Raw genomic sequence first — 26,469 nt, 5'->3', positions numbered from 1 at the left:
CTATGCCGCCTCGTTGGGTGGCGCTTCCAGGAAGATGTCTAACAATCACTAGGAAGAAGACAAAATGTAGGTGAAGGATCCTTCTCACGACTTGGAAGATATCTGAGAGAAAGGTGGCAGGCTGACTTTCCTAAAAGGTGATATGAGCCAGCCGGTTTGTGGACTTTGTGAGCGGACAGGGGGTTCATGCACGTTTCCCACGAAAAGGAAAACACCTGAACGCATATTGAAACCACACGAGCCTAAGAAAAAACAAAGAATCGGTTCTGATCAGCTAGGTATGAAACTCGGAATGTCAGGCGCCAAATATCCGCACTTCTCAGACTGACGTATGCTGAAGAACGGATTGTGAATTTACTCGAGTCCAGGCTCGGTGGTACACCAACTCAAGATGAGTTAGAAGCGTCTAACATGGTATACTCGTCAAAGGACTCAGAGTCGTCAAGGGAAATACAGGATCAACACGCATCCCCTTCAGATGAACCGTCTCCAACACCTGCCTCTCGGCAACGTCCCAAAGACAACGCATCGACGGGTCGAACCCCCTTCAGCAACTCGGACGAATCATTTGGGGCCTACAATGAACCCAGCACATTGAACTCAGATTCAAATTACCCTGAGATCCCTCAGAGTGTTGCAACTGAGCTAGTCCGCATTTTCTTCGAGAAAATCCAGCCTTGGCTTCCACTATTGCACCGACCCGGGTTCTACTCACGATACATGACGGACGAAAACAGCCAATTTGCTGTCACTTCAGCGTACTCTCCAGAAGACACTCTCATTCTATATTCAATGTTTGCTTTGGCCGCGCATCACTCGTCAAATCCTTACTTTCAGGAGACGAGGACCCCAGAGAGAGGTAAAGAACTCATCAAGCTGGCGAAACAAAGCTACAAACAACTCCGAGAGACCGCAGATGGCGCTTCTTTGCCATATTTACAAGGATGCGCTTTGCTTGCCGCATATATGTACACGTCGGGCCCTTCCCATCAAGCATGGGTTCTCACTGGGATATGTGTTCGTCTTGCCTATGATCTCGACCTATGCGACATGGATGACGAACCAGAAGAGTACAAGGACGCCGATGAATGGGCCAGATTGGAGGAGAAAAGACGCGCCTTTTGGGTTGTTTGGGAGTTGGACACCTTTGGATCCACGCTGTCAAACCGACCATGCGCAATAAGCCGATCGAATATGGCTGTTCAACTTCCAGTCAGCGATGAAGCTTGGTTTGCAAATCAGCCAGTCCAGTCATCAAAGCTAGACCCATTGCCATCGAAGGCATGGAAGTCCCTCACGAACTGCAACAACCAGAGCGAAAGAGCATGGTTTATTATCGCAAATTACCTCATGGCTCGAGTATTCGACCCCCATATGCGCAGGGCAAGCTCGCGAGATGGCGAACGTGAGGAACTCTCGGGTTCAATCACATGCTATTATCTTTCTATGACGGCACGGTTTGGGATCGAAATGACTCCACTCTTCTTTGACAAAAGGAGCTTTGCCCGGTGTAACTGGGTCATCGGGGCTCATATTTTAGTGAATGCCGCCCGGGCTGGTTTAGCTGATCATCATGAGAGTCACGGGATCAAGATGCGGGCTTACTCACGAGAAAGAGACAGGATCATACATCATTGGCATCCGGAGTATATCGCACTGAGTCATCCATTTTTGACCTGCGCTTTACTTCCCACATGGACGCCTCATGAGCATTTGCCTGGAACGGAAATGCAGCTGAGTGAAGACTTGGCGAAGCTGGTCTTTGAACGCTACGCGTCTCTATGGGGTTTGGGATCTATGATGATAGGTAAGATTGATGAGCACACAACGATGAGCACACAACGAAGAGCACCGCTTGTAACAAGAAAATATTTACTAACATGACTCTGACCTTCACAACATTCTTCAACGGCCTGCAGCGCTTTCAAATGACGAAGAGCGGCTTGCAAAGCGATTTGCGATTTTCTTTCCAGCTGAAAACAGAACGAGAGGGCTACAATCTAAGAAGATAACGGGCAGGTCACTGCCTTCGGAAAATGAGAAAACTGCATCTCCCTCTGAACGGCAGCAAGGTTCGGCTGGCGAGAATGCTGAGATGGAACATCTACTTGAGCTTACTTCCCCTGCTCAGCCAACGGATAACATTCCCTTGATAGTGAGCGACCTCCAAGGTCAGAGTAACGAAGAAGATTGTTGGGCCTCATTTGAGTGTCAGGATGTATGGGGAACGCCATCAGGGCTAGGGAACGATAACCGTGGATTCAGTTACCTTGAAATCTAGCTTAACGCGCAATCTTAACCTCGCCATACTTTGTTGTGTTTTCAAACCTCCGTCCTCAACCATGTGCCGAACACGGTTTTCGGTGGTATTTCCGCGCAGATCACACTCCCCGGCTTCTCGAAAATGGAAGTTGATTTATCGTGATTACTCAAGCCCCAAGTCAAGAGTGGCTCAGAAAAGAGTCACAATTATTTTCGCGGCGTTGGAAGGCATAATCTGAAAAGTTACACATTTAACTACTAGGTACTAATCATTTCTTCACTGCTTTATCTGGAAGGCGGCCCATTTCATCCTGCCCTCAACGGTGTCCAGTCTAAGGCTGAATCATCCTTCGATCATTATGGAACGTTGGGGACTATCACCTTGCAAGTGGCAATAATCTTGCTGGATTTGGAAAATGACTGGGTATTCACCTAGAAGACTTAGCTATCCTGCGTTGGTTTATCACTACTATTCATGCAGCACACACCATCGACTGACTTTTGGAACTTGACTGCACGGCATGTTCACCAATCGCAACCCAACAGTCACAGTTTGAATGCATGATGGCTGTATGGTTAGTAGGTAGCCATACGCTCACTTTCTCTTGATGGAATACACAATTAGAAAGTGCTTTTTAGATTTTCGTATCACGGGTTAGGCCTGGTGTCAGCATCATCTCCAGCAGTGGTGGTGCATTTGGACCTGGCTTTATCTAAGCTGCCTTCTTCCCGTATTCCTCATCTGAGACCTCTTCGTGCCAAGTAGTCTTGCCCAGTCCAATTACAAGGTGCGTCATGAGACTACCATCATCAGCACCGTGCCAGTGCGTCGTTCCTGCAGGAGCCCAAATCACATCACCAGCCCCAATGCGTTGTGGCGCGGCTCCTCTATCACAAATCCAACCCGACCCAGCGAGAACTCTAAGCATCTGTCCCTCCTCGTGTGTATGCCAATAGGTTCTGGCGCAAGGTGTGAATGTGACGTTGGCGATAGTGGCTTTCTCCTCGTTGTGGACCAAGTCGAGATAGACGTCACCGGTGAACGTAGCGGTGGGTTTAGCAATAGGTTTTTTGCTTTCGGAAGCCCGGAAGACGATCGAGGAAGGCATTGTGGCAGGGTGCAAGCAACAGAATTTCAGCTGTAATCTTCAAGTGGACAGGTTGAATCAGGAGTGTTGATAATGAAAGTTAGCGTCTAGACTTTCGAAATTATTGGCTGTCATATTTTATAGAATGGCCCCCGCGGGCACGCAACGTCGGCGGGGCTCCGCGTCATTAGTTTCCATCCACAGCAAACTGTCAGCAGACTGCATGAGTGCGGGGCTTTCATGTGTGCACCTGGCGATTAAAATGTGCGCACAGATTCGTCCGGCGATAGCAACCCAAATGTTCGGAGGCCATGTCAGCAGGTGTGGACGTGTTCGGACTTATCATGTGGAATGCATTGATCGTACACCAAACGATGTCCCCCAAGCCGCGATCCAAGCCTAGTCCTCTATATGACAACGAGCCTGCGTGGAGTTCGCTTTCCGGATAAGTAACTAGACTCGATTTCATGATTATCCCGTAGAACAGATTGCGCGTCTGATACGTTAACTGTTAAATATTATTCGGTCCTCTCTGAGCTTTGTATTGCTGTCGAAAGTGGCGAGACTGAGTTCGTCCGACCTGACATTGCGGCACGGCCTAGAGACATAACAGGCAACCCCGTCTTTCCGAAGTGCCGCGATGCCGACCCCTCCTGCTGTGACAATATAGCGTCGCGGTCGCCGTCACGGCGTTTGTCACTACCGGGTAAAAACATTGACGTAGGATCGGCATAATATCGCGGCTCTAAGGTTGGTACCCGAAGAACTCAACGATGAGAAGAGGCGTAGAATATATTTGGCCTGTTGCAAATGCCTGCGAAAAGTAAGTCTTTGAATAAATATTCATTCTTGGTACAGACACCAAAAGATACTTCAAATATTTGACCTAATACTTTGACAATGAAGGTTGTCATAGTTGGTGCAGGGATTGGTGGCTTGGTTTGTGCCATCGCCTGTCGTCGCGAACGGATTGATGTCACGGTTTTAGAACGGGCACCGAAGATTTTACATGTCAGCTTCATCATGTTACCATCTGAAAGAGTGCTTATTAGCTAATCTCACGGCATCTAGGTCGGGGCTGGCATCCAAATCCCCCCAAACGCAGCTCGCATTGCTCGACAACTGGATTATCTTCCTCAATTGATCGCCAAAGGCATTGTTTTGGATTCCATCAATTACGTGAGATATTCGAATGGAGAAATTTTGTACAAGATGAGCGCCGGTGAGCAAATGGTTCGGAAGTTTGGAGACTCATGGTTGTAAGTGAACCTACTTCTCTTATCCAACGACGGTAAAAGTTTGCTTCTGCAGCCCTGACAGTGCGACCTGTCTAGAACTATTCATCGCGCGGACTACCATAAGATCCTGTGGGATGCAGCGGAGAAAGCGGGCGCTGACTTGCGACTGGGAGCACAAGTCGAACGCCTGTTCGCGGACTCTGTGGACTCTGTGGGGGTGTTTCTTGTTGGAGGAGAGTGCGTCACTGCAGACGTGATTGTCGGCGCTGATGGTAAGAGAACCCCCTGAGGCCTCATTTCAGCTGTCTGACGCCTGAAAAAATTATCTCATTCTCGCCGCTGACTTTGAGACAAGGGCTGTGGTCAGTCACCAGAGACTTCGTACTTGGGTGGCACTCCCCTCCGATAGAGAGTGGGGACATGGCACATCGAGCGACGTTCAAGCGAGGAGACCTTTTAGGCCTCCAAGATTCTCAGGTTGAGGAACTAATGAATAAAGGTGCTGTGACATGCTGGATGGGTCCAAATCGACATGCAGTTTTCTATCCCACCGATGGCGGCGACAGCTACAACTTGGTTCTTCTGAGTGCGAATGACATGCCTCAGGGTGTTCATGAAGAGATTGGAAACAACGATGATATGATGCTCCGGTTCGAAGGTTGGGATGCTCGGTAGGCTACCTGATTTCTACTAGCCTCTTGCTCTTGCCACTTCTCTAACCCACTTCTAGACTGACTACAATGATTTCATCCATCTCCCATGTATTGAAATGGAAGCTATTCCACCACAAGGAACTCTCCGAGTGGACGAAGGTAGGTGAATCCCGAGGACTTTATTACTTGATAGGAAGCCAAAACCCTAATATTTTTTCACAGGGCCCAGTTGCGCTGCTTGGAGACGCATGCCATCCTACTCTACCTTATCAAGCTCAAGGTGCCGCTATGGCGTCTGAAGATGGCGCTGTTCTAGGGAAGCTTCTCGGGCTTCTGCACAAATCAAAGCTTCCTGACAAGCAGTACATACCGGATGTCCTAAAGTTGTATGAATCGCTTCGTAAATCTCGAACCACCACCAACGTTCAGGGAGCCGTGTCGAATCGCTCCACATATCATCTACCCGACGGGCCGCAACAGCAATGGCGGGATGCATGTTTGGCAGCTGCTAATCTGTATCCCGTTCAGACGGAGTTCAAGATAGCAGACGAGGGGTATAAAACCGACATGCTGGGAAGCGATTCTGTGCGGGAGTGTGCAAGTGCTTTCGAGAACTGGATTGAGAAGCATCGGAGGGATTTTAGGGCATCAATATAGGTATTCACAATGTCTTGAGGCCTGGCCCCAAGCGTCTCGATTGATCAATTCTTATCTTCACCTCGCAGCCAACAATTCCAGCTACCGCGTGAGATCCTATCAACAAGTGATCATTAAGATTCTTACATGTAATTATTATCATGACCATCATACAATACTCATACAGCCCACTCTATACAATTAAGGGCTTTACCGCGGCACGGAATATCCGGAGAAGTCGTACAGTCCATTATGGTCCTGAAGTGCGCTCCATTCAAGGAACTGAGTCTGTTCAGCCGCATCCGTGGTTGGGACAAACATGCTCATATCTCCAGGGGGCGGTGTTGGCGCGACATTGCTACCCCGGTAGCCCCACAGCTGTGCGGCCATATCTGATGTGATACCACCGGCCATCGGCATGAAGGAGGCCATTTGTTCCAGGTTCTGCTGTTCCAGGGGCAACTGCTGCTGCTGCTGGTGTGTCGGCGACGACTGCTGCTGAGGGAAGGAGTTTCCTCCAAGACCGCAAGAGAGATCCGAACCCGGGAGCTGCTCCATCAGGGGCTGCAGGGTGCGCGACTGAACGGAGCCTCTGAACTCCGACGAGGTCGATGACACTCTTCTCATTGTCCTCACGCTATCCGAATGGCCCAGCATGCCCTGGCCGTCGAACCCTCCTCCAGGGAAGACCGCGACCGATCCACTGTCCTCAGACCCATCATCGACGTCGACACCAGAATCAGGGCGGGGCGCGCGAGCCATCTGACGGGGAACCAACAGACGCGATGGCGACGGCTCGTTTTTGCGGTTGCTCCTGTTGGAGTAAGGCATGTTCTGCGCGTTCGCAATGCAATGCTCGATGACCTGAATGAAGTGGTTTCGATAGATGTTGCCGATCGTCTCTAGCGTCGGCTCGTTCAGTCCCTTGTTGCGAAGGCTACCTTCCACAATTTTGAGGCTGTTCATGAAGCGGGTCTGTAACTCGAAGTGCTCAATGACAGGACAGAAATCTGACGGAGGTTAGCCAACTGACCGTCATCGAGACAGGTGTTCTTCCTTACCAAAGGGCTTCACGCGGTAGTCATCGTCGTCGGGGAACAGGAGATTCCAGATCTCCTTCCATTGAACTTCGGGAGTCATGCCACTTGCCCGTTTTCTGCTGAGGAGTTTCGTCATCGTGGGGCCATCAATACCAGACTCTGGGTCGTGGTCAGCGACGTCGCACATCTGTTCTTTAGGCAGACGCTGGTGGTCTCTGAGATCCTTTTTGCTTGGAAAGTCGCGGTTGCAACGATCACACATGAAGGCAGAAGGATCATTGCGCTTGTGCTGCTTCACAATATGTTGCCTGATGATGGTCAGGTTCGGGTCCAACGCGGTACAAGAGGGTAAGATGTAAGTACCTCAACTCAGCGAACTTGGGAAAGTAAGTCATCGCACAGGAATGGTGCTCTCTGACGTTAAACCGATGAGGATTCCTCTTGCGGAACGGGCAGCTAAGCCGCAAGTTCTCGTCGGCCTCTCGTGGCGAGGGTCTCGCCCTCTTGAAAGGGACACCAGAGTCGCCATCATCATCGGTGAGGTCATCACCGTCCTCGTCACCATCAATGCGACCAGTGTCACCCTTCTTGCGTTTACCATTCTGGGATCCTCGACCGGACCCGGATCTCCTCGCCAGAGGTACTGACCCGCTGGAAGATGTCGATGTTGTGTGGGTCAATTGCGTTACCGGCAAGCCGCTGAAGGCGACTCTGCCAATGTCCTGAATGAACCGAAAGACGAACTGGCGGAGGAAGGGCGGTGGCATGTTGACTTCGTCCAGCTCGACCCCGTACGTTACCTGCAGGACGTAGTTGAGGACGGCGTCGGCTTCCTCGTTAGAGAAGTCTATTGGTGTGGGGGTGACGGGTTCCCAGGCACGCGACAAACGTTCGGAGCCGGAGTCAAAGCTCATGCGTCCGTTCAAAGGCCGTTCCGGAATAGGCTCCGGACGGGGTGAATCGGGCGCCTCGTCGGTGCTTGGCGGCCTTATACTGACATGAGCACAAGCCTAGCGCGTTGACAATAGACGTACCTTGGAGTGCCGGCGGAATGAGGCAGCTCATTTGATGAGTCGTTGCTGTCGTCTTCTGGTTCCTCAATATCCATACGCGGCGGCATCATCTCCTCCTTGAGTCCCAGGCCGATGGATTCTGGGTACGAGTCCGGATACGCCGGAAACCTTTCTTCATTGATTGAATTCACAAAAGTCGAGCCGGAATCGCACGACTCCCGGACACGGTGCCCACTGGACCCGGATCTCGTCGCGAGGAACGGGGTGGGCAAGCGCTCGGGCCCGTCAAGATCCGGGGTAGTTGCTCGCGTAAACGTCGATGATGTGGGCGACATGGGCATGGAGCATGTTGTTGCAGAGTCCGGAACATGGGTCGAACTCATCGTGGACGAGGTGGGCGATCGATCGCGACTCCCCTTGTGGAACGCGCTCGAGATGATCTTCAAGCTCTCCGGACATCTTGTCGAGTGGTGCTGGGGTTGAGATAGGCGAAAGTGGTGTTCAAATGGCGAGTGGATGGCCTCTTCGATCTTGGCCTGCGTGGCGATAGTGGCATCGCGGTGACGCGGCTCTCGTGGCCGAATGGGAATCTCAACAGAGAATGGACGTTCTGTGCTCATCGTGACTGTTGTTTCGCGCGTCGTCAAAACACCAATCGTGGAGGTGCCGGGATGGTGTGGTTGAGAGCCAGGTGTCACTTGTCCAGTCGGCAGTGCTGGGTTGACCTTGTCTGTCGTGCCTCGTCGCGAGGAGCCCGATATCAGAATCCCGTCCGTTACTCGTCGCAATTATCGCAATGAAAGCAGAATGATCAATCGCGAAAGAAGAAGAAGGCAAAGATGATTCAAACCGTTGCGCAACCTCGAAGAAAGGGTCTGCCCCTCGCTCATTACCGCTGCCTCATGGCTCAGCCCCCAAACTATGCGGAGGGAAATGCGAACCATCTCAGCATGACAAGGGGGGCGGAGCGGACAGCTGTGATTGGATCATGACGACGACCGTCGTTGGCGCAAGAAACAAGTCTTCGTCATTGGACAATCCGGCCACGGTGGACAGGATGCCTCCCCTATTTCTGGCGCGTCGCCTGCAGCAGGCGGGCATCACCCCTCCAGCGCACGTCGAAACTTGATTTGCTTGTGGTGGGTGCTTCTCAGGATCTGTGACAGCGTTGTTAGGCAGAAACATGTTTCTGGCAGCCTGTCCTGTTAGAGCGCGACTCGCAATGGGCGCCGTTTGACGCGGATTGATGAGCCATGTGGAGGTTTCTCCTTAACCGAGCAAACAGACATCAGACGATTGGCCTCAGGGGCAATGGAGGCAATCGACCCAACTAGGCACGCCGAGTCCGTGGTCAAGCTGCCAAAACCCGTCCATCAGCCCTACGACGATGGCATGTGTGTAAGATTGCGATTCCATTAATGCACGCCATCGCTCCGTGGAGTCGGAAGGGACTCGTCTGGACCTGAAGCGTCACAGCTTCAGTTCAACTGGAAAAAGCCAGGGCCTCATGGCTGCCCCGTCGCAGGCCGGTCGCCGGCCACTCGGCGTCGTCCTCTTATTGGATAATGGCAACGGTCAGTCAATTGATATGCAGAGGGCATCCTCTGCTCAACTGAGCAGCTGAATGATGCTATCGAGATACCATAATGGCCTTTTCGTCTCTCGCCGACATCTCAATCAGGACATGTTTGAGGTGCTAATTGAGATCGAGTGGAAACGCTGACCGAAGGAAGGATGGATATAAGGAGGAGACCAACTAGTGTCGAGGCCTACCAAGTGAAGTGAACCAGCTGAAGTACAGAAAGATTGTATCGCAGCAATTTTCGGTCATCTTGAGGAATCGCGGATTCAATTGCGACAAACTGCGAGTTGCATACGCTATAGTAACATTTGTTTCCGAAAAGACAGGTCTTTAGTCTGCTAAGTCTCGAGACTGAAGTCCTCAAACAACAACAACCACACAACTTGGACATGTCACACTCGAAAGCCACGTCTGGCCAGAGCGCGGCAGGGAACTCAAGTCTGTTAGTCGCAACTCCGCCCAACTCCACGCGCTCTGAAAACGCACTGACACCGTCAACCAACAGGCCTACCCAAACCAGTGTGTACAGCGTCGATCGCTACGTGAGCGAGTCATCCTCATGGACAACATTTGAGCAACGATGCGGCACTTCCAACGCGGCCAACAACGATCCAATGCATTCAGAACTTGACAGCCTGCTGAGACAAGCTCAGGACCAGTCAGGTTCTAGCAGCAGATAAAATTCTACACAGACAGATAACGGGGGAATTGATTAGCACAACCTGTAAGAGTACGAGGTCAAGGCGCACTGCGGCAACAGTGTCGGGTTTTTAATTACACTGAGATGGCGATCTGGGGATGCCAAGCCACGAGTAATGGTTTCGGAGAGTTCACGAAGAAGCGATATTGGATGAATGGGTCGATCTGCACATATCCACACCTCAATCGACGACGCGGAGATCTGTTGGGCAAAGATACGGAAATCATTTTGCGGGCTCGGAGGACAATCAAAAGACGAAGGATGCTGTCTTTGACGCGTCAGATGGCTGGCCATCTCACACCGATATATAAGTAGGGCTACTATGTGTAGCATATATATGTACGTGGAAGCATATTTGCTGTTGACCTGAGGTCGAATATATACCATGAAGACTCAAACGGGCACTGCCCTGGCCCCAGCCTCGGCGCATCGAGGCACAACTCTCCCCCTATCGAAAGACTTCACCAATGTAACACCATTTACTGGAAGAGCTCAACGCAATCAAAGATCTGTAGCATCAATTAGCAACGGCTTCGGCTTGCTTCAAAGTTGAGGAGTGTACTTACGACATTGGGGCTCAGGTAAGTGTCGCCACTGCTGCCAGAAGCAACGGTGATGGTGACAGTGTTTGAGCCGGAAACGAGAGTGCCAGCAGGGATAGTGAAATCGTAGATCTCTCCGTAGCCACGGTAGGCACCGCGGGTAACACCACGAGAGTCGATCTTGGTGGGTGCAGCAGGGGTAGCGCCGCTCCAGCTGTTTACCTTGGCAACGGGACGTCCGCTGGCGAAGGACAGAGTGGTGGCAATGCGGAGAGTAGCGGCACCGCTGGGGGCAGAAGAGAGGGTGAACTTGATGGTGACGGGGTTGTTGACGGCAGTGAAGACGGCCATGGGGAAGTCGGTGAGGGCTGAAGAGCCAACAGTGTAGGTCAGAGGACCCCAGCTGCTCATGCGGCTGTCGGAGGGGTGCATGCGGAGCTGGTTGGCAGCGTTGCGGAAGCCGGTGGGCTGGCCATCGTACTCGCCAATCTTCCAGAGGCTGGTGTGAGAGGCCAGGCCACTGGCGATGTTGGCAGTGGTGGCCTTGCCGGCGGTCACAGTGACGGAAGAGGTAGCAACCTTGAACTCGGTCTGGTAGAGGACCATGGTGTAGGTACCGGGCTTCATGGCGGGAGAGGTGAAAGCTCCGCTGGAGGAAGCGTAGGCCCAGTACTGAGCATTGGCGTTGTACCAGTGAACAACACGCTGGAAGCTGGAGGAGATGCCCGAGGCAGTACCAGTAACAGTACCACGGCCCGAGGCAGCGACATAGCCCTTGAGGCTGAGGTCGGCGTAGAAGTCGTAGTTGAAGTCGGTAGCCTTGGGAATGCCAGAGCGGGAGAAGCTCATGACGTAAGGACCGTGAAGACCCATGCGGAAGGCCTCGGTCTGGACGTGACCACTGTTCATGTAGTTGTACAGGTTCGTGGAGTCGCCGGCGTTGTTGGTGTTGATGTCACGGAAGAAGGGGCCGCCGGAGGACAGTTCGAAACCGGTGGAAGGGTTGACGGAGATGCAGACGTGGATCTCCTCAGGGGAGGTGCCGTAGACGCAGCGAACCTTGTCGTCGATGAAGCGCTCGGAGGAGTAGAACTTGGAACGGGTTTGGCCGCTGACAACGAAGACATCGGAGCCCTCGACGGTGGATGAAGAACCGGCGGTGGTGGATACAGCACCGAAGGGGTATTCGCTGGGAAGAATGTCCTTGTTGAGACGGGCAATGAAGCGGAGCTCACCAATATCAGGTTCAGCGGTGATGTAAGTGGCCATGTAGATGTTGGCCTCGCCCTCCTTGACGATGAGGTAGTGGGTCAAAGTAGAGGTAGTGCAAGTGATCTTGATGACATTGCCTGTGCTGGCCTTGATGGTGGTAGACTCGACGGTGGCGGTACCCAGGCCAGAGCTGATGTGGCTGCCCTTGCTGCCATACTGGAGCTCATTGCCGCGGTACTTGATGGAGTTGATGTCGCAGCTGGACTTGGAGACGGAGAAGACGAGAGAGTTGGATGAGCCGGCATCGACAACGAGATTGCTGCCAGAAGTGGTGACGCCAAAGGCCGCCAAAGCAGTAGAGGTGAAGGAAAGGACGGCGAGGAAAAGAATGTGAAGAATGTTGTTGGACGCCATCTTGGCAGTGGGGACTGCCTTTACAAGGCGATGAAGAGACAGAAGTCGGAACAAGGTCGAACAGCAACGCAGTCAAAGAAAGAGCAGGAGAGCCTCTTCAGCAAGCCTTTTGGGACGAAAATGATCGACTTATTATAAGCCGGGAACTGTGTGTTGGCACTTGGCTCTTGGCAAACAGAGTCCTTGGCGGTCTTGATGTAGCCTTTGGTCTGGTTCGCGGGATTCAATACAGAACGAAGGTGGTGCCCGCCCGCCGCAGAGGTTACCTCTGGCGAGGACCCAAGATAGATTGCGATGGCTTGGTGATTGGCGGAATCATTGTTTCATGGGCCGGTGACAAGGGCTCGCACGTCCAGTCTGCCCGAGATAAATCACAAAGAGGGAAGAAAAAAAGGGTGAGGACAGGGCTCAGGGGCCAAGGGGGTGCTGTCCCGCTCCGGGCGGGTGGAGGACGGACATAGGACGGGCAGGGAACGGGCATGATTGATGGGATTTTGGACGACTTGGCAGGAACATTGCAGCCGCGTGCTTCGATCCCTGGGTCTTTGTCTCTCTGTATCTGTAAGGTGGAAATAAGCATCAATAGCTACAGTTGCATTCTTAGTGGGAGATGTGCACAGGGCACGCTGTAATGATTTCGCGATGGCGAAGTAGAAGAAGCAAATGGCCCTTCAGGATCGTCGATACGTTGGCTCGTTTGGGTAATTTTGGTTCCTTCGAGTACAGGTTCGACCTTGATCAGTGTTGTGCAGCGCAATGGGCTTACGGGCGGCATGTCTGAATGTCACATTCGGAGCACAATAGATGAGGGGGCACAGCGGTAAAATTGGTCCGTTGGACAGATTCAGACAAAGTCAAGGGTGCATCCGCCAACCGAGCACCGAATGAGCCGGCTGAGGCCAGTTTCCAGGTAGGAAGGTGAAGAAGTCTACGTGCATCACACGGCGACGGCCGGCATTTCGGGCGATTCTACCCCAGATTCGAGCCGGCAGCTGTTGCAGGTGACCATTGACTCGCTGATGCAGAGGCGGCAGATGAAAGGCGGAGACGATACCTCGGGGTATTATTACAGCCAAAAAACAATGGACGATTTTGAGTTCGGGTAACATAGAAGCTTAAAAGAGTACGGAAGAAACGGAAATAAGCATGCGGGCAGCAAATTCGTGAATAAATGAAGACGCGCAATCCATGCCGACAGCCTCACCTCCTGACTGATTCTCCTCTGGCCTTCGAGTGTTCGTTCGCAAAGTTCCGGGCGGGATGACCGCCGATCGAAGGATAAACAAGGTGAACCGGCGTCAGGACCAGACGAACGGGAGGCGCCCTTTCCCTATGCTTGGCAAATGCAGCCCTGTTGCAATACCAAAGATCCTGTCGTCTGACTTCACAAGTCCTGAGTTTCTCCTGCAGCAATCAGCTGCCCGCCCTCCGGCCTGGGCGCTAAGTGGCAAGTATTGATGATGGTCCCTCAAAGGCTCAAAGTAACGCATATATTACTTACTGCAATCACATTCACGGTTGGAAAATCGGCACATAGCACCTTGGCATTCCGTCTTACACTAATACGAATGAATTACTTACCATGTACGTGGCTGTTGGGACTCGGGACTCCAAATTGGAGGGAGAGTGCGTGAGAAAATGCGCGTTGGCGTGCTCGACAACGTGAGAGATCCAGCGCGAGAAGGGAAAGGACGCCAAAACGGAATTAACTCAGGAGCCCTGCAGGGACAATGCCCCGCTGCCAAGATGTTGGAGACTGGCTGCGTTAGGATGTGCGCGGCATGCTGGGTCACGCAAGGATCTTCTTAGGGAGGCGCATCACTGCCGAACTGGAGGTTCTGGAAATCCGACACGAGGCACTGCAAACGACTCCCACACAATACGTATAAGTACTTCGTACGATCACCTCAAGCCTGCTGGTCGTATCAGTGGAAGCAAAACTATCTTCTTGGAGCCATGAGTGTCATTTTATCAAACTTGCACCAATACGGGTGATATCCATGTTCTGCGGACTTAACCCGAGGGCTTACCAAATCGTCGGTACATTGGTTGTAGCTATCTTTACTTGCACCTACAAACTGACATTTCCTACGCCTGACTCGGAAGCATTACCTGATGAGCAAAAGGCCGGCCTGTTTGACCGCGGAAATATTTTGATGGACGAGTCCGAATGCATGTACCAGATATGAAGCGGCAGGCCGGACAGGCCTCTGTCCCATGGTTCGGTTCTTGGGATGGATCATGGATATCGATCGCATGGCCTCCATCAACGACGTCGTGCTTGTCATGCAACCAATTCCACGCAGATGGTGGATGCTCGGGATCGAGTTCCTCAATGGACTCTTGGGAAACCGAGCTCAATACCGAATGACCTCCTCCCCCCAAGTGCGGATGCCTGCCCTTGTCCTCCAAGACATGGATGTTTCCTTTTGAGCGTTGCATGTCCTCAAGGGTAGCCGCTAAGCTTAATTCGTCTGAACGTTGCCCACATTTAGCGCTCCTATCAGGTCCACTGCATCGAACATCGCATCATTGAAGCCACTTTTATTTTCATGATCTCGTTTCCTAACAAAGTCTAGCTTGTCTCTATCCCCGGGGGCACGTGTTCCACCACGGACTCAATCTTCCGCTCATCGGCCAACCCCCGACACGACAGAACTGTCACGGGGCCATCGGCTTTGGATCCCACAAACCGCTCATCCGTCCCCTTCGCAATATCAGTCTGCATCGCGACATAACACCGAACCACCCCCTGGATCAATTCTTTCCCAAGAGTCTTGGTAGTCTCACCAGAATGCTGGCCATAGCCCCTATCATTTGAGCAACGCCAACATCTGTCGCTCCACAATGTCCATGGGATTGAACTTCGCTGCCTCCCGCTTCCGGTACTCGCCGTTCTCTAGGATCGCCGTGACTGCCTTCACAATCTCGTCTTGACTCGGCTTGCCGGTCCGAAGGCTGATGGCACACCCCGCCATCTCACCCCGCAATGAAACCTCGATTTTGTCTTCCGAGTCCCCTGCCAATACCATCGGCACGCCGTTCGTAACCCCGTGAGTGAGTGCTCCGTAGCCGCCCGTCACTGCGAAGACATCGGAGTATTCAAGCGCTGCGTCGTAAAGGAAGTAATCAACCACACGGGTGTTGAAAGGGAGGGTTTCATCGTCCTTGAGCCTCAACTCGGCACCCTTGGCGCCAAGAACGGCCATGACGATCAAGTCATCGCGGTTGGCTAGTCCCCGGATTGTGGGAAGAATCATATCGCCATAGTCCTGGACGACGGTGCCCTGAGCCACGAACACCACTTTCTTCCTCTCTGACTCGTGTCTCTTGCTGTTGACCACGATCTCATCCCACCATACGGGATATTGGTATCCGCTGGGAATCTCTTTACGAGGCAGAGCTCCGGCGAACTTGAAATTGAGCGGCCAGTCCGATCGAGAGAGCTCAAGGGCCGGAATGCACATCTGCAACGTCAGATCGTGGCATGCCCAGCTAGCATCCCAGAGACCGTGATGTATGACTTGTGCATGGTGGCCATAGATAGAGTCCAGAGGCTTGGTGGTTCCGCAAACGTGCTGCAGAACATCGCCCAGCTTGGTGAACGACTCCTTGCACACGTACTCGGCAAATAGCTTGGCAACGACGATATTACGCATTCGTCCGGCGTTGGAGTCGTCGGCCGGCAAGCCGAACCCAAAGGGACCTGTATCTACACTAGCCCACATTGCCGGCATGATGCTGATGCCCAAGGTTGGTGGCAACGTAGTGTAACCGTCGGGAAGCTCAGCGCCCAGCTTGAGTGGTAAGATGCCACTGTACATAGACTCGCAAAGAACGATAACTTGGCGTTGTGGGTCTCGCTTCCTGAGTGATGCGAGAGCCGCTCGAATGGATTCGAGGGCTGATGGAATAGAATTGATCCAAAGCTTCTCATGGATCCAGAGTAGTTGTCGTAAGCCCCTAGGTATCTCGGCAAACTGAGGGAAAAGCCGATAAAGATCCGTCTCGCTCCGATAGTTGATAAATCCCTTGTGTGGTAGAAAGAAGGCGCCAGTGCGTTCAACTTGCTCGCGGTACCCCTCCGATGCGAGAAAGGAGACATCATGGCCACGACGAACAAGGTCCTTAGCAATCTTAAGCATAGGATTCATATGCCCTATAGCTGGGGAGCATAGCACAAGAACCAAGGGCTTTTTTAGGGTCTCGACTCCGGATGTCATGATTGCAGCTCTGAAATGATGAACTTGTTGCTGTTGAAAAGAAAGATCAGCTCTTTCGGAGTTCAAATGTGTCCTTATATTACTATTTTTTTCTGGGCAGACAATTCGGAATCATGATCGACAACCAGTCGGCGAAGGAGTCATCGGTCAGTATCTTGTGGACGTCTCACCATGCCCACTCAGGAACCACACAAAGACATGTCAGTTGACAGTTTCTTTAGCCAAGATATGTGCGGCTTATGTCTGCATTCACTAAGAACAATGCGGGGTGAGCTGATCCGCCCGTGCTGCAAGTTCCTAACTTGCGGCCTTGGGGTATGATTGGCTGACAGTCCGAATTGATCAAGGAACCGTGATGCGGGCTGCCTGCCACCAGAATTTCCAACCTAACTTCAGATTGAAGTTTCCAGTAGTCTCGTCGATATTTTGGAGGTTTCTTTAACCGAACGGGGAAGACTTTGTCGCCATAGCTACCTTCTATGCAGCTCCCGGAGTTAGTTCCAAGATCTCGATTGTGACACCAACCTTCACTCGGACCATCATTCGGAGGTGAAATCTAAACGGCCTGCCAGCAGCCAAAACCTAAGTATTGACCTTGTAATCCGCTTTTGTGGTCCTGTCAAAAGCTGGTGGATCGGCATCAGGGAGTAGTTCAGACTCCCTCATCAGGTACCTAGATGCCGAGGGCGCAGAACCATTGACCCGACGGTTCCCATTGCCAGACTCCTATCGACCGTAGTCGAGACGTCTAGTCTTAACGATAATATAGAGCTTATGAATTACAGCTATGGGTATCGCGAGTGACAGCACTTGCAATGAAATTGGACTTGTCCTTTATGGCATTTCATTGCAGGAATTTTAGTACGTTTCTTAGCTCCATTAAGTATTCTGAAGCATCCGTTTTGCAAGTCGTAAAGCATTTACTTTTCTCGTTAGTTCTGAACCACAAACGAGTTTTATGGAATTTCGAGTGAATTTGCGACCTACCCTGTAATTCTTTTGGCAAGGTCTGTCGGCGATGTGCGTAGACGATTGCTTCTTGATCTATGATGGTGTAAGAGCGGATGACTCCGCCCGCATTTACATCTTTTCATTTGCTACTGAACTATTGCGCCATGTTCTTCTTGTAGCTTTGGAAGTAGTCGACGTCTTATCTTCGATTCCAGTCGCCCCGCGTTCAGAATTATCAAGAAGCAAGCATTTGAAGTTACATCGCGGGACCAACAACGCGATAACAGAATTACTGCCCATGCAAAATCGCATGCAGCATGACTAATCGGTCAAGCCAAGCACGCCATTGATGCCAAGGTGCTGCTCATCGACACTTTTCTCCTCACTCCCTTATCTCTGGGCTCGAAATCTTATCATCAATACAAGGGGGTCGGGACCGGGCGGCAATGACCTCGGCTGTTGATCTAGACGTTTAGCGGTCTGGACTCTCGAATCGTCTTGGTGCGACCGACGCGGAGATGAGAACGATGCTCCCAATCAGGGCCTCTATGGCGTGCTCTGCGTGCAACGTCACCCGCTTCGCGGCCATGTGCGAAGGTTGCTTTCACATAAATCTGCAGCGGGAATTTTCCAGTAATTTGGGGTCGGCTTCTCTTTTTGGGGCATGACACTTTGACATGCCGGCCTGGTATTCTGTTGGATCACATCAGGCTCAACCTGAGCCGAAGTCCAGCGATATGGCTGTCAAAGATGATTCGCCATCCGGGGTCGCGCCCACGATCGAGCAGACGGAAAAGAATCCAGGTGCGTTGCCCAAGCGAACGACTTCTCAACTGCCCTCTCACTCTCGTCCAGTCAAGTGGTATCGCTCGCCTTTCTACAATGCGACCATTTTGGGCATGTGCAGTTTTGCAGCCCCAGGCCTATGGGGTGCTATGAATTCACTTGGCGCCGGTAAGGCTCCTACACATCGTTATACTCTGTCAGTTGCTAACCATACCTAGGTGGCGCACAAGAACCCTATTTGGTCAACACCGGAAACGCCCTGACCTTCTGCCTCATGATTGTTTCGTGTTGGCTCACATCTTCAATTGTCAAATTCATCGGCATCAAAGGCGCTCTTGTCATTGGCACCGTTGGGTTTGCGCCATACAGCGCCGGACTCTATCTCAACAACCGTTACGGTGTTGAATGGCTTGTCATCCTCGGCGCAGCTTGTTGTGGTGTGTCTGCTGGAATATTTTGGGGATCAGAGGCAGCGATTGCGATTGCCTATCCGGAGCCTCGTAATAGAGGGCGAATGGTAGCCTACTGGTTGACTTGGACTCGACTTGGCCAGATTATGGGCGGTGCTATCAACCTCGGTCTCAACTCCGACCGAAGCGGAGCCGGCAAAGTGTCGTATAAGGTATACCTCATCTTTATTGCGCTTCAAGCCTGTGGCCCGTTTGTTGCATTACTACTCAACAACCCTTCCAAAGTTCAACGAAGCGATGGCAAGCCCGTTGAACTCACCATTTCAGACCACCCATGGGACGAGGTCAAAGCAACTACAAGGACGTTTCTGAACCCGAAGTTCTTACTTCTCATCCTGTGGATTGGCCAGGGCGTATACTCCGAGTCCATTTTCTTCACTTATATTGCCCTTTGGTTCTCCGTTCGAGCTAGAGCCCTCGGTTCACTCCTTTCTGGCATCGTGGCTGTGATTTCTGGTAATCTTCTGGGCTTGTGGCTTGACCAAAACCAGATTGCGCTGAAAAAGCGAGCCAGATGGGCTTTCGCAGTCATTATGCTCACTCAGGGTGCGTGGTGGCTGTGGCTGACAGTTAATGTTACCGAGTACCGTCGCACACAACCAATCTTTGACTGGAGCGACCCCGGCTTCGGAAGGGGGTTCGGTGTCTTCATCTTCCTGGTGTCGGGCTTTCAATTGAACTACAACTTCGCTTTCTTCATTATCGGCCAGATCTCAGATAGTCCACAGGAGACAATCCGACTATCGGCGCTCTTGCGCGGAACCGAGTCAGCCTGGCAAGCCCTCAGCTACGGACTGAATGCAATCCCGATTTTTGCTCTAGTTGGCGGGCCGTACATCAACTTTGGGCTTTGGGGAGCATCCATCGTGCCAGCGTGGCTGGTAATTCGGCATCTGGGCACCGAAGGTAAGAACGGAGATTCGGAGACAGCTTCTCAGGTAGAAGCAATTCATGTTGGCAAGCAGTAAACAACATCGCTGCCTAGGGTGAGCAGAGGCGTCGATAGAAAGAGTCACAATGCACAAGGCGTTTGTCATTCACTGGAGAGGACATGTGGCTCGAGATTCATACTTAGCGCATGCCTGTCGCGCGGCTGATTCTCTGGATTTTTTTAATCAAGTTTCTTCCGGTCGTGAATCTCGGCATCTGTCAAGTCGCTGCGTTTAGAAATATCCGACCGTACAGTCCAAGCCAGCCCGGGTTTTGAGTTCTCGATAAACTTACCTAAATTGACTCGAATCGCCAAGTTGACTTACAAAGCATTCTTGCTTTCTCGCAGTACTAATATAGTTGCTCTTATGGATAAGCGGCAGTAACTGCTAATTAAAGCCCTTTTGATTCAAGGCCAGACGTGCTCAAACACGTGGCTGAGAACAGCGTATATAGAATAACCTTCCTCCTGTGTCTCTAGTAAATTGCGCCGGGCTCTTAAATGTGGAGATCGTCTATAACAGACCTCATATGAACTCCAACCGAACTGTCGTTTTTAGACTTTGTCTGCCTGCCACACCCGGTCAGTTGTCTCATCGTCCGCACCTGACAAAGTCATACCCACTTTTTCAGGGGCAGCGAAGAGCAGGCTTCGCCCTCAGCCTTAACCTCGCACGGCACCAGCAATATTCGGCGTCGGTATCCGCGGCGAGACTAGCGTGCGCTTGAGTTCTGACCATGTCAATAGTTGTCGCACATAAACTCGCTCTGTCAACTCAACTCAATGCGCGGCTTAACGAAGGCTCTCGATTGCCCAGGGCCTCCTCTTGGCTGGTCCGATGTGGGCCTGGAATAGTTGCCAACGAGATAGAAAGTTGAGAGATCACGTACTATAAGACTCTGAGGACCGCCTTGTGGAAAGTTGGATTTGTCTCCTTCATCCTCTATCAGCAGCGCTTCCGTTCTTTTTGACTTGAACATCCAACCATTTCAATTCCATCTTAACCACAGATTCCCATTTGAGACAGCACATCGATACCCTAGCTCTCCCAAATTCTCACGATAACCCAAAATGTTCGCTCGGACCATCGCTATTCTTGCACTCGGCGCTCTCGCCTCCGCCCAAACACTCACGGGTTTCCCCGAGAGCATTTCTTGCAAGCAGAATTCTGGAGGAAACGCTAGCGTTTCCAAAGCCGAGATGAAGGCAGCCATCGTTGGCCCCAAGGGTTTCAAGGAAGACGATTCAGCGGCCAACGTCGCCTCAGGGAAATGTTCGAGCCTTTCCGGCATCCCTCTGTTCACGGTACGTTATAGCAGAAAATCATAACCAGAGCTTAGCCTCTAGTGCGCCATGCTAATGATTGCATCTGAATAGGTCGGAGCTGCGAATAAGGCCAACGTTGGGTTCGCATACGATAAAGCGAAGGATACTTACCACTTCTGCTTCGCACAGGGTGCGGTTGATGACGCCACCGGTTACCCTTCTCAATGCACCTAGAGGTAGTTTCGATGTGGATTAGCATGATAGTTGGAGTTCTTCGGGGAAATTGCATCGCCTTAGCTAGCGCTTTCCAATTTCAAAACCTCTCATTCGAATTGAAGTTCTCTTGTATGAACTAGTTTGCGAGACGGTTCGGCAGTAGCAAGGCTTACGAAGCCGCCGAACGCAGCAAAAATTCCATTCTTCTTCATTAGACCTTGATAACTACAACCTTTGTAGAGTGCGTGACACCCGCAAGTCTTTCTCCGCTCTCTCATGTGAGTACCTGAGAACCTGAATAAATGTAGCCAAAGCATGTTTAAGCCGTGTTTTTCTCTCTTTCCAACTCAAACCTCTGAGTCTACCTATCAGAAATACAAGCACAGAACTTCACAGGCGCTGGGGTGGCTTACTTTTACCGCTACTGAGCTAGGCATCGCACACCAGACAGACACACAGCCCTACACTGTGCAAGAGTTAGTAAGCTTCGCAACATCTTGTCTTTCGGCTGGCCGTCGAATGCCGAAAAGACATCGCAGATGGTTGAAAGAAGCGATTAGCTTGCGTCGTCACGTTGCTGAGCGGTTTAGAGACCATGGGTGCGAGAAAGCGAACAGTACTCATGCCCACTTCATCCAGCAGTTGGAACTCATCTTGGCCTATTTCGACCCGTCTAGGGAGACCGCAGTTACTGGACAAACTCCTGTGACGGCTTCCGAGATAGAAAAGCAAAATCACAGGCCAAACCATTTTGCAGTTCTTCGGCCTGGTGACAAAGGCAATGTAGCGGATGAGAATGACGAAAGTCTGCCTGTCGCTGTCGAGAACTGCGAGAACTCCGCACATAATTTTAGTACCAAACCACAACCATCTTCTGGATTAAAAGGGAAGCCAACATCAGACGGCTTCGACCCTTTCGCGGAGGATGCACTATTGGAGATGTGTTGTCTACTGGACGACGCCCACCAGGTTCGGCAATATATTCGACAAGTCTGGAACCGATACCTGAATTTCGAAATCGATCTCATTACAGCTGCCGTGGTAACGCAAGGTTCACTTGCGCATATGAATCGCATGTGTGTGGACCTTCGCAACAAATTTCCCAGCGCAACATCATATATGATGGAGGGCTTCATCTATTACAAGGCGGCATTGGGGGGATTGACGTGTGAAGAATTCGTGAAAAGCGACGACAGCTTACATCAATGTTACCAAGACACAGGCTGGGAACCAAACGAGGAAATTAGACAGTGGACTATGGAGGACACTGGCGTAGTGCTTCGCTACATTCTTGATATCTCGAAACGCTTCCAAGGAACGGTGACTGACGAAGATCTCAAAGACTTTTTGCGCGACAATGGGTATGATGTTGATGGTCACAGCCACCTACTTCCGAACTTCTCAGACTTCCATGCTCTCCTTGCTCTTTATCGAGAAGTAAAGAATGTGGCTGACGATGTTGCAAAATGGGATTTGCTCGCAGTATTCTTAAGGGACATACCAGGATATTAGGACTTTGTAGTTGATACTGTACTCGTGTGTCAAGTGGGACTTGATCTGATTGGTATGAGCGGTTTGCAAACTCGCATTGACGCTGACCTTGGGCATTATCTTGACCACGAAAATATCCAGGCCTTGAAGAGAGCGTCTGCTACCCAGTCCAATCCCAACAACAAAGACATTCTTATGGTTTCATATTTGGCCTCACGTCTCTCAGACACGAAGTCTATCATTGGAAACCCAATGGCTTTGGGATCTTTTCTCCATCGTTTGATGGAAGGAGTCAACCGCGTGTTTGTAAGGCGGGTGAACGAGGATCGCCTTGTAATGCTGATGGCTCACGAATAAAATATGGCTAGAGTCTGCCGAGGCCGCAGGGTTTTACTATGGCCAGACATGGAAGCAGTCATCGCCCTGCAAGAGATACCGATCTTCTCTTCCGAGCGCCCCTCGACAACACAGCAGTGCGATATACGCCTGTGGCTTGCGCAAGGATTAAGACTGGACGAAATCAAAGCCGAGCCCAATTTAGGGAAACGCGCAAAGATCGTAGATCGACGGAAGCTTGCACTGAGCATCCTACCAGAGCCGAAAGAAGAAGGCAACTTCGTGCCAGAGCAGTTGACACGGCTGAGGCAAGCGTATTCCGCGAAATGCAATACTCCGGGCTGGCGTCGTGAGCTGGTTACTCCAGAGCTCCTACGTCATTTTTTTGACGTTGGTATGATGAGGACGCAATCTTCACAACTGCAACCGGGGAAATTTCAGTTTGAAAGCCAAGTGGCAGGCGAGGCTCGTAATTCTGTCGACCTGTCGTATATCAAGCATCTAAGTGGGCTCGAGCAGAAGGTCCAAGCCGAGGTTTTCGACGCTTTTCTTCGATTTCATCGGCGTCGGAGAAAATGTCCACAAACGATTCAGCAAGGTAATCATCGAGGGAATGGACCAAAGCAGGGAATTGCTCGTCAGCGCCGATGGAAAGTTATCCCATGACTTGCAAACAATGTATGACGGCGACGAGTACATTACAAGCACTGCGGTCACGTCATGGCTTGACTTCTCCAAGTATGTTTATACCATCCTCCCAACAGTTCACCTGTTGAATCACTAACAATAAGACAACAGGAAGGTTGGCGTGAAGATTCCCAACTCTCTCCAACTTCAAAGGTAAGAAGAAGGGCTCGGGCAAAGATGCGCTGGCCCAAAATAAAGGTCCATGCGGTATCGGGTCAAACAAAACCTGCCGTATCTCGTAAAGCGGTACATCGTCAGAACGTGGAAAGACAGAGAACCATCAACGTTTGACACCACAGTCTTTGAGCCATATGCAGCGTCAATGAGCTGAGGGGGCTGTATCAAGCGATGACTAGGGGTCGCGCTGAAAAGGGGGAATGTGAAAATGTATCGCTGAATTAGGAATCTGCGCGTCTTCTGTTGCACCGACTAAATGCTATGATATTCACATGGACATTCTCCCGGTCCCCAATCAAGACTTGACCTTCTTTAACGTCACACCGAATGGTCTGGGCGAGATGCTTTGAGAGGCCCCATCCTCTCCAATAGTGACGATGTAGTCATCAAAGGCAAGATAGTTGTACGTGTTGCGGTCGATCAACCCCCAAGTTTGGCATCCACCCTGGGGAAAGAAGAGTTGATCATCAACTTCTTCTTCGTCATGATTCTTATAGACGGCACGCCAAGACCATGTGTCTCCTTCCTTGATGTTAGTCGGATAGATCCTGGCAGTAATGTTGAAGGTCTTTCCGGGCTTGATCGAAGTGCTGTAATTGGGAATGTTGGGTAGGACGGGAACCCCGCGAACTTTGAGGCCAGTCAGCGACAGACCAGGTCCATCGTCAACTGACAAAGTGACAGTCGAGTTCGTCTCAGGGTCGGCGTAGGTTCCAGCAAAGGCTGCTTCTGCGGCTTCTTTGTTTGCTTGCTCGAGAGCAGGAATCAGTGCAGAAATAACTCCAGAAATAACTCTGGAGGGAAACATGAATTCCGTGGAGGCGGGACCGCCAGTGAGAATAGAAACCGTGAGGTCATAATCAGGAATCAGGAGGAGAAGATTGGAGTAGAGACCGAGGTCACCGGATTTGGTGTAGATGTGAACAGGAACTCCGGTGGGAAGGAGAGTCGTGGAGGACAGAATCTCCCAGGGGGCGCCGATAGAATAACCGGAGGAGGTCGTGAAGGACTTAGGCTTCAGCCAGGACTTAGAGTCTATGGAGAGCTTCTCAGAAAGTATGGCAGTGCCGAAGTTGAGCATGTCGCGGGTGTTGGTGTAGATGCCGCCGGCGCTGGTGTAGACACCGAGATCTCCTTTCCATGTGGGTTCCCCTTTGGGAATAAAACCCCATGAATCTTGGACTGGGCCAGTCACGGAGGTGTTGGTTAGACCAAGCGGCTTGAGTATGGTCTCGTTAAGGATAACATCATATGTCTTGTTCGTGGCGGCCTCCACCACAAGACTTAGAAGAGAGATGCCGAGGTTGGAGTAGATGGGCGTAGTGTGCGGTCGGAAGACGAGCGGCTTTTTGTTCAAGCCAGAAATTAGATCTAAAGGACATTAGAAAAGCGTAGAAAGGCGCAGGCCGAAGGATCTTGCATACCTCCTGCGGTGCAGGCTTTTGTACCCTCAAGTCCTGAGCATTTGGGTCGCGTCTCATTTGCAATCGCTGGGAGACCCATCAGCTTCCAAGGGTAAGCTGCGAAGTTGGCGAGATCCGTAGCGACTAGAACTGTCAGCATAGGATGGCGGCAGAATGGAAAGACTCAGATACTCACTGTCGCCGCCAATGCCAGACAAATGAGATGCAAGGTCCTCGACTGTAATGGTATCCCACGGAATAACATTGAAAGAGCTGTTCTCCGGTGCTTTGACCGTTCCTTCCTTGAGTTGTGGTAGATACTTAGTGACGGGATCGCTGCCTTTGATGTGGGAGTCCTGGAGGGCGGTCAAGACAGTGAAAAGCTTCGTAATACTACCGCCGCGAAACACTGTGTCAATGGTAACCTCCTTGGTGCCAGTAGCCTCTGCTATTGCGGGCGTATGGTAGAATTCGAATAGCGGGCTATCGTCGTGGACAGACTTTACGCCGATGGCAATGCCGGTGCTATTGAGCTCATCGGAGGATGTGAGATTGACAAGATTCTGCTTGATCTTTGCCAGAGTCTTCTTCACGAAAGTCGAGTTGCTTGGGCGTTTTATTGATGGGAGAGTGTAACCAGTAGGAGGACAGGGGTTGGCTTGAGTGCCGGCAAGGAGAGTCGTAATGACTATGAGTGGTAATTTATACAGCATTTCGAAAAGTGCAGGGCGTGCTATATGAAATCGGAAGACTGCGGGTGAGATGGTGTTTTTTTCTGCTCGTTCCCTGTGAGATCTCGACTCCTATATATGGGTTCTTCGAGGTTATCATATTTTACATCCCCATGAGCTTTGATGTTGACAAGCGCCGGTAACCGCGAGGAAGAATACTTGATACCTTTCCGACTAGGGCTCAGCCACGAGACATGGACGCCGCTGAAGTTGCTGGAGCTCTCACAGCCCGACATCACCAATCGCATTCACTTGGGAACTCTTAAGGAGCAACATACACGTGCGTCTTTGCTCTCAAAGGAGCCGCCTAGCAGACGCCATCGTGAACAGACTGCGCCCGGCGTCTTTGGCGAAATAAGGTTAATTCTGGATGAACAGCCTGTTGGCGTGCAGTGCTAGACTTCTGCTATGGAGCTAAGAG

At 51.4% G+C, this 26,469-nt stretch overlaps 9 protein-coding genes across 9 annotated transcripts; 4 read left to right on the top strand and 5 right to left on the bottom strand.

Moving 5' to 3' along the window:
* Positions 1 to 411: 411 nt before the first annotated feature.
* On the top strand, positions 412 to 2,281 carry GCG54_00007345 (uncharacterized protein; the record flags this gene model as incomplete). The annotated part of the gene is made up of 2 exons (XM_045407327.1): positions 412 to 1,807; positions 1,920 to 2,281. 2 exons carry the CDS (start codon positions 412 to 414, stop codon positions 2,279 to 2,281), a joined length of 1,758 nt encoding a protein of 585 aa, XP_045266248.1.
* A 694-nt stretch (positions 2,282 to 2,975) lies between these two features.
* Positions 2,976 to 3,371, bottom strand: GCG54_00007344 (uncharacterized protein; the record flags this gene model as incomplete). The annotated part of the gene is made up of 1 exon (XM_045407326.1): positions 2,976 to 3,371. The coding sequence occupies one exon, from the start codon at positions 3,369 to 3,371 to the stop codon at positions 2,976 to 2,978; it is 396 nt and encodes a 131-aa protein (XP_045266247.1).
* An 879-nt stretch (positions 3,372 to 4,250) lies between these two features.
* GCG54_00007343 (FAD-dependent monooxygenase OpS4) lies at positions 4,251 to 5,898 on the top strand (the record flags this gene model as incomplete). The annotated part of the gene is made up of 6 exons (XM_045407325.1): positions 4,251 to 4,391; positions 4,422 to 4,609; positions 4,685 to 4,860; positions 4,944 to 5,259; positions 5,319 to 5,400; positions 5,464 to 5,898. 6 exons carry the CDS (start codon positions 4,251 to 4,253, stop codon positions 5,896 to 5,898), a joined length of 1,338 nt encoding a protein of 445 aa, XP_045266246.1.
* Positions 5,899 to 6,087: 189 nt separating this feature from the next.
* GCG54_00007342 (uncharacterized protein) lies at positions 6,088 to 8,550 on the bottom strand (the record flags this gene model as incomplete). Its single annotated transcript, XM_045407324.1, has 4 exons — positions 6,088 to 6,887; positions 6,939 to 7,225; positions 7,281 to 7,904; positions 7,952 to 8,550. 4 exons carry the CDS (start codon positions 8,548 to 8,550, stop codon positions 6,088 to 6,090), a joined length of 2,310 nt encoding a protein of 769 aa, XP_045266245.1.
* Positions 8,551 to 10,691: 2,141 nt separating this feature from the next.
* Positions 10,692 to 12,380, bottom strand: GCG54_00007341 (putative rhamnogalacturonase; the record flags this gene model as incomplete). The annotated part of the gene is made up of 2 exons (XM_045407323.1): positions 10,692 to 10,721; positions 10,779 to 12,380. 2 exons carry the CDS (start codon positions 12,378 to 12,380, stop codon positions 10,692 to 10,694), a joined length of 1,632 nt encoding a protein of 543 aa, XP_045266244.1.
* A 2,813-nt stretch (positions 12,381 to 15,193) lies between these two features.
* Positions 15,194 to 16,603, bottom strand: GCG54_00007340 (uncharacterized protein; the record flags this gene model as incomplete). The annotated part of the gene is made up of 1 exon (XM_045407322.1): positions 15,194 to 16,603. The coding sequence occupies one exon, from the start codon at positions 16,601 to 16,603 to the stop codon at positions 15,194 to 15,196; it is 1,410 nt and encodes a 469-aa protein (XP_045266243.1).
* A 1,628-nt stretch (positions 16,604 to 18,231) lies between these two features.
* GCG54_00007339 (uncharacterized protein) lies at positions 18,232 to 19,778 on the top strand (the record flags this gene model as incomplete). The annotated part of the gene is made up of 2 exons (XM_045407321.1): positions 18,232 to 18,508; positions 18,559 to 19,778. The coding sequence occupies 2 exons, from the start codon at positions 18,232 to 18,234 to the stop codon at positions 19,776 to 19,778; spliced, it is 1,497 nt and encodes a 498-aa protein (XP_045266242.1).
* Positions 19,779 to 20,812: 1,034 nt separating this feature from the next.
* Positions 20,813 to 21,241, top strand: GCG54_00007338 (uncharacterized protein; the record flags this gene model as incomplete). Its single annotated transcript, XM_045407320.1, has 2 exons — positions 20,813 to 21,046; positions 21,119 to 21,241. 2 exons carry the CDS (start codon positions 20,813 to 20,815, stop codon positions 21,239 to 21,241), a joined length of 357 nt encoding a protein of 118 aa, XP_045266241.1.
* Positions 21,242 to 24,209: 2,968 nt separating this feature from the next.
* GCG54_00007337 (Beta-lactamase-like protein) lies at positions 24,210 to 26,030 on the bottom strand (the record flags this gene model as incomplete). The annotated part of the gene is made up of 3 exons (XM_045407319.1): positions 24,210 to 25,285; positions 25,339 to 25,467; positions 25,514 to 26,030. 3 exons carry the CDS (start codon positions 26,028 to 26,030, stop codon positions 24,210 to 24,212), a joined length of 1,722 nt encoding a protein of 573 aa, XP_045266240.1.
* Positions 26,031 to 26,469: the final 439 nt, after the last annotated feature.

This window comes from Colletotrichum gloeosporioides (genome assembly GCF_011800055.1).
Source record: "Colletotrichum gloeosporioides strain Lc1 chromosome Unknown consensus_32, whole genome shotgun sequence".
NCBI classification, from domain to species: Eukaryota; Fungi; Ascomycota; class Sordariomycetes; order Glomerellales; family Glomerellaceae; genus Colletotrichum; species Colletotrichum gloeosporioides.
This window is presented reverse-complemented; position numbering and strand designations above follow the sequence as displayed.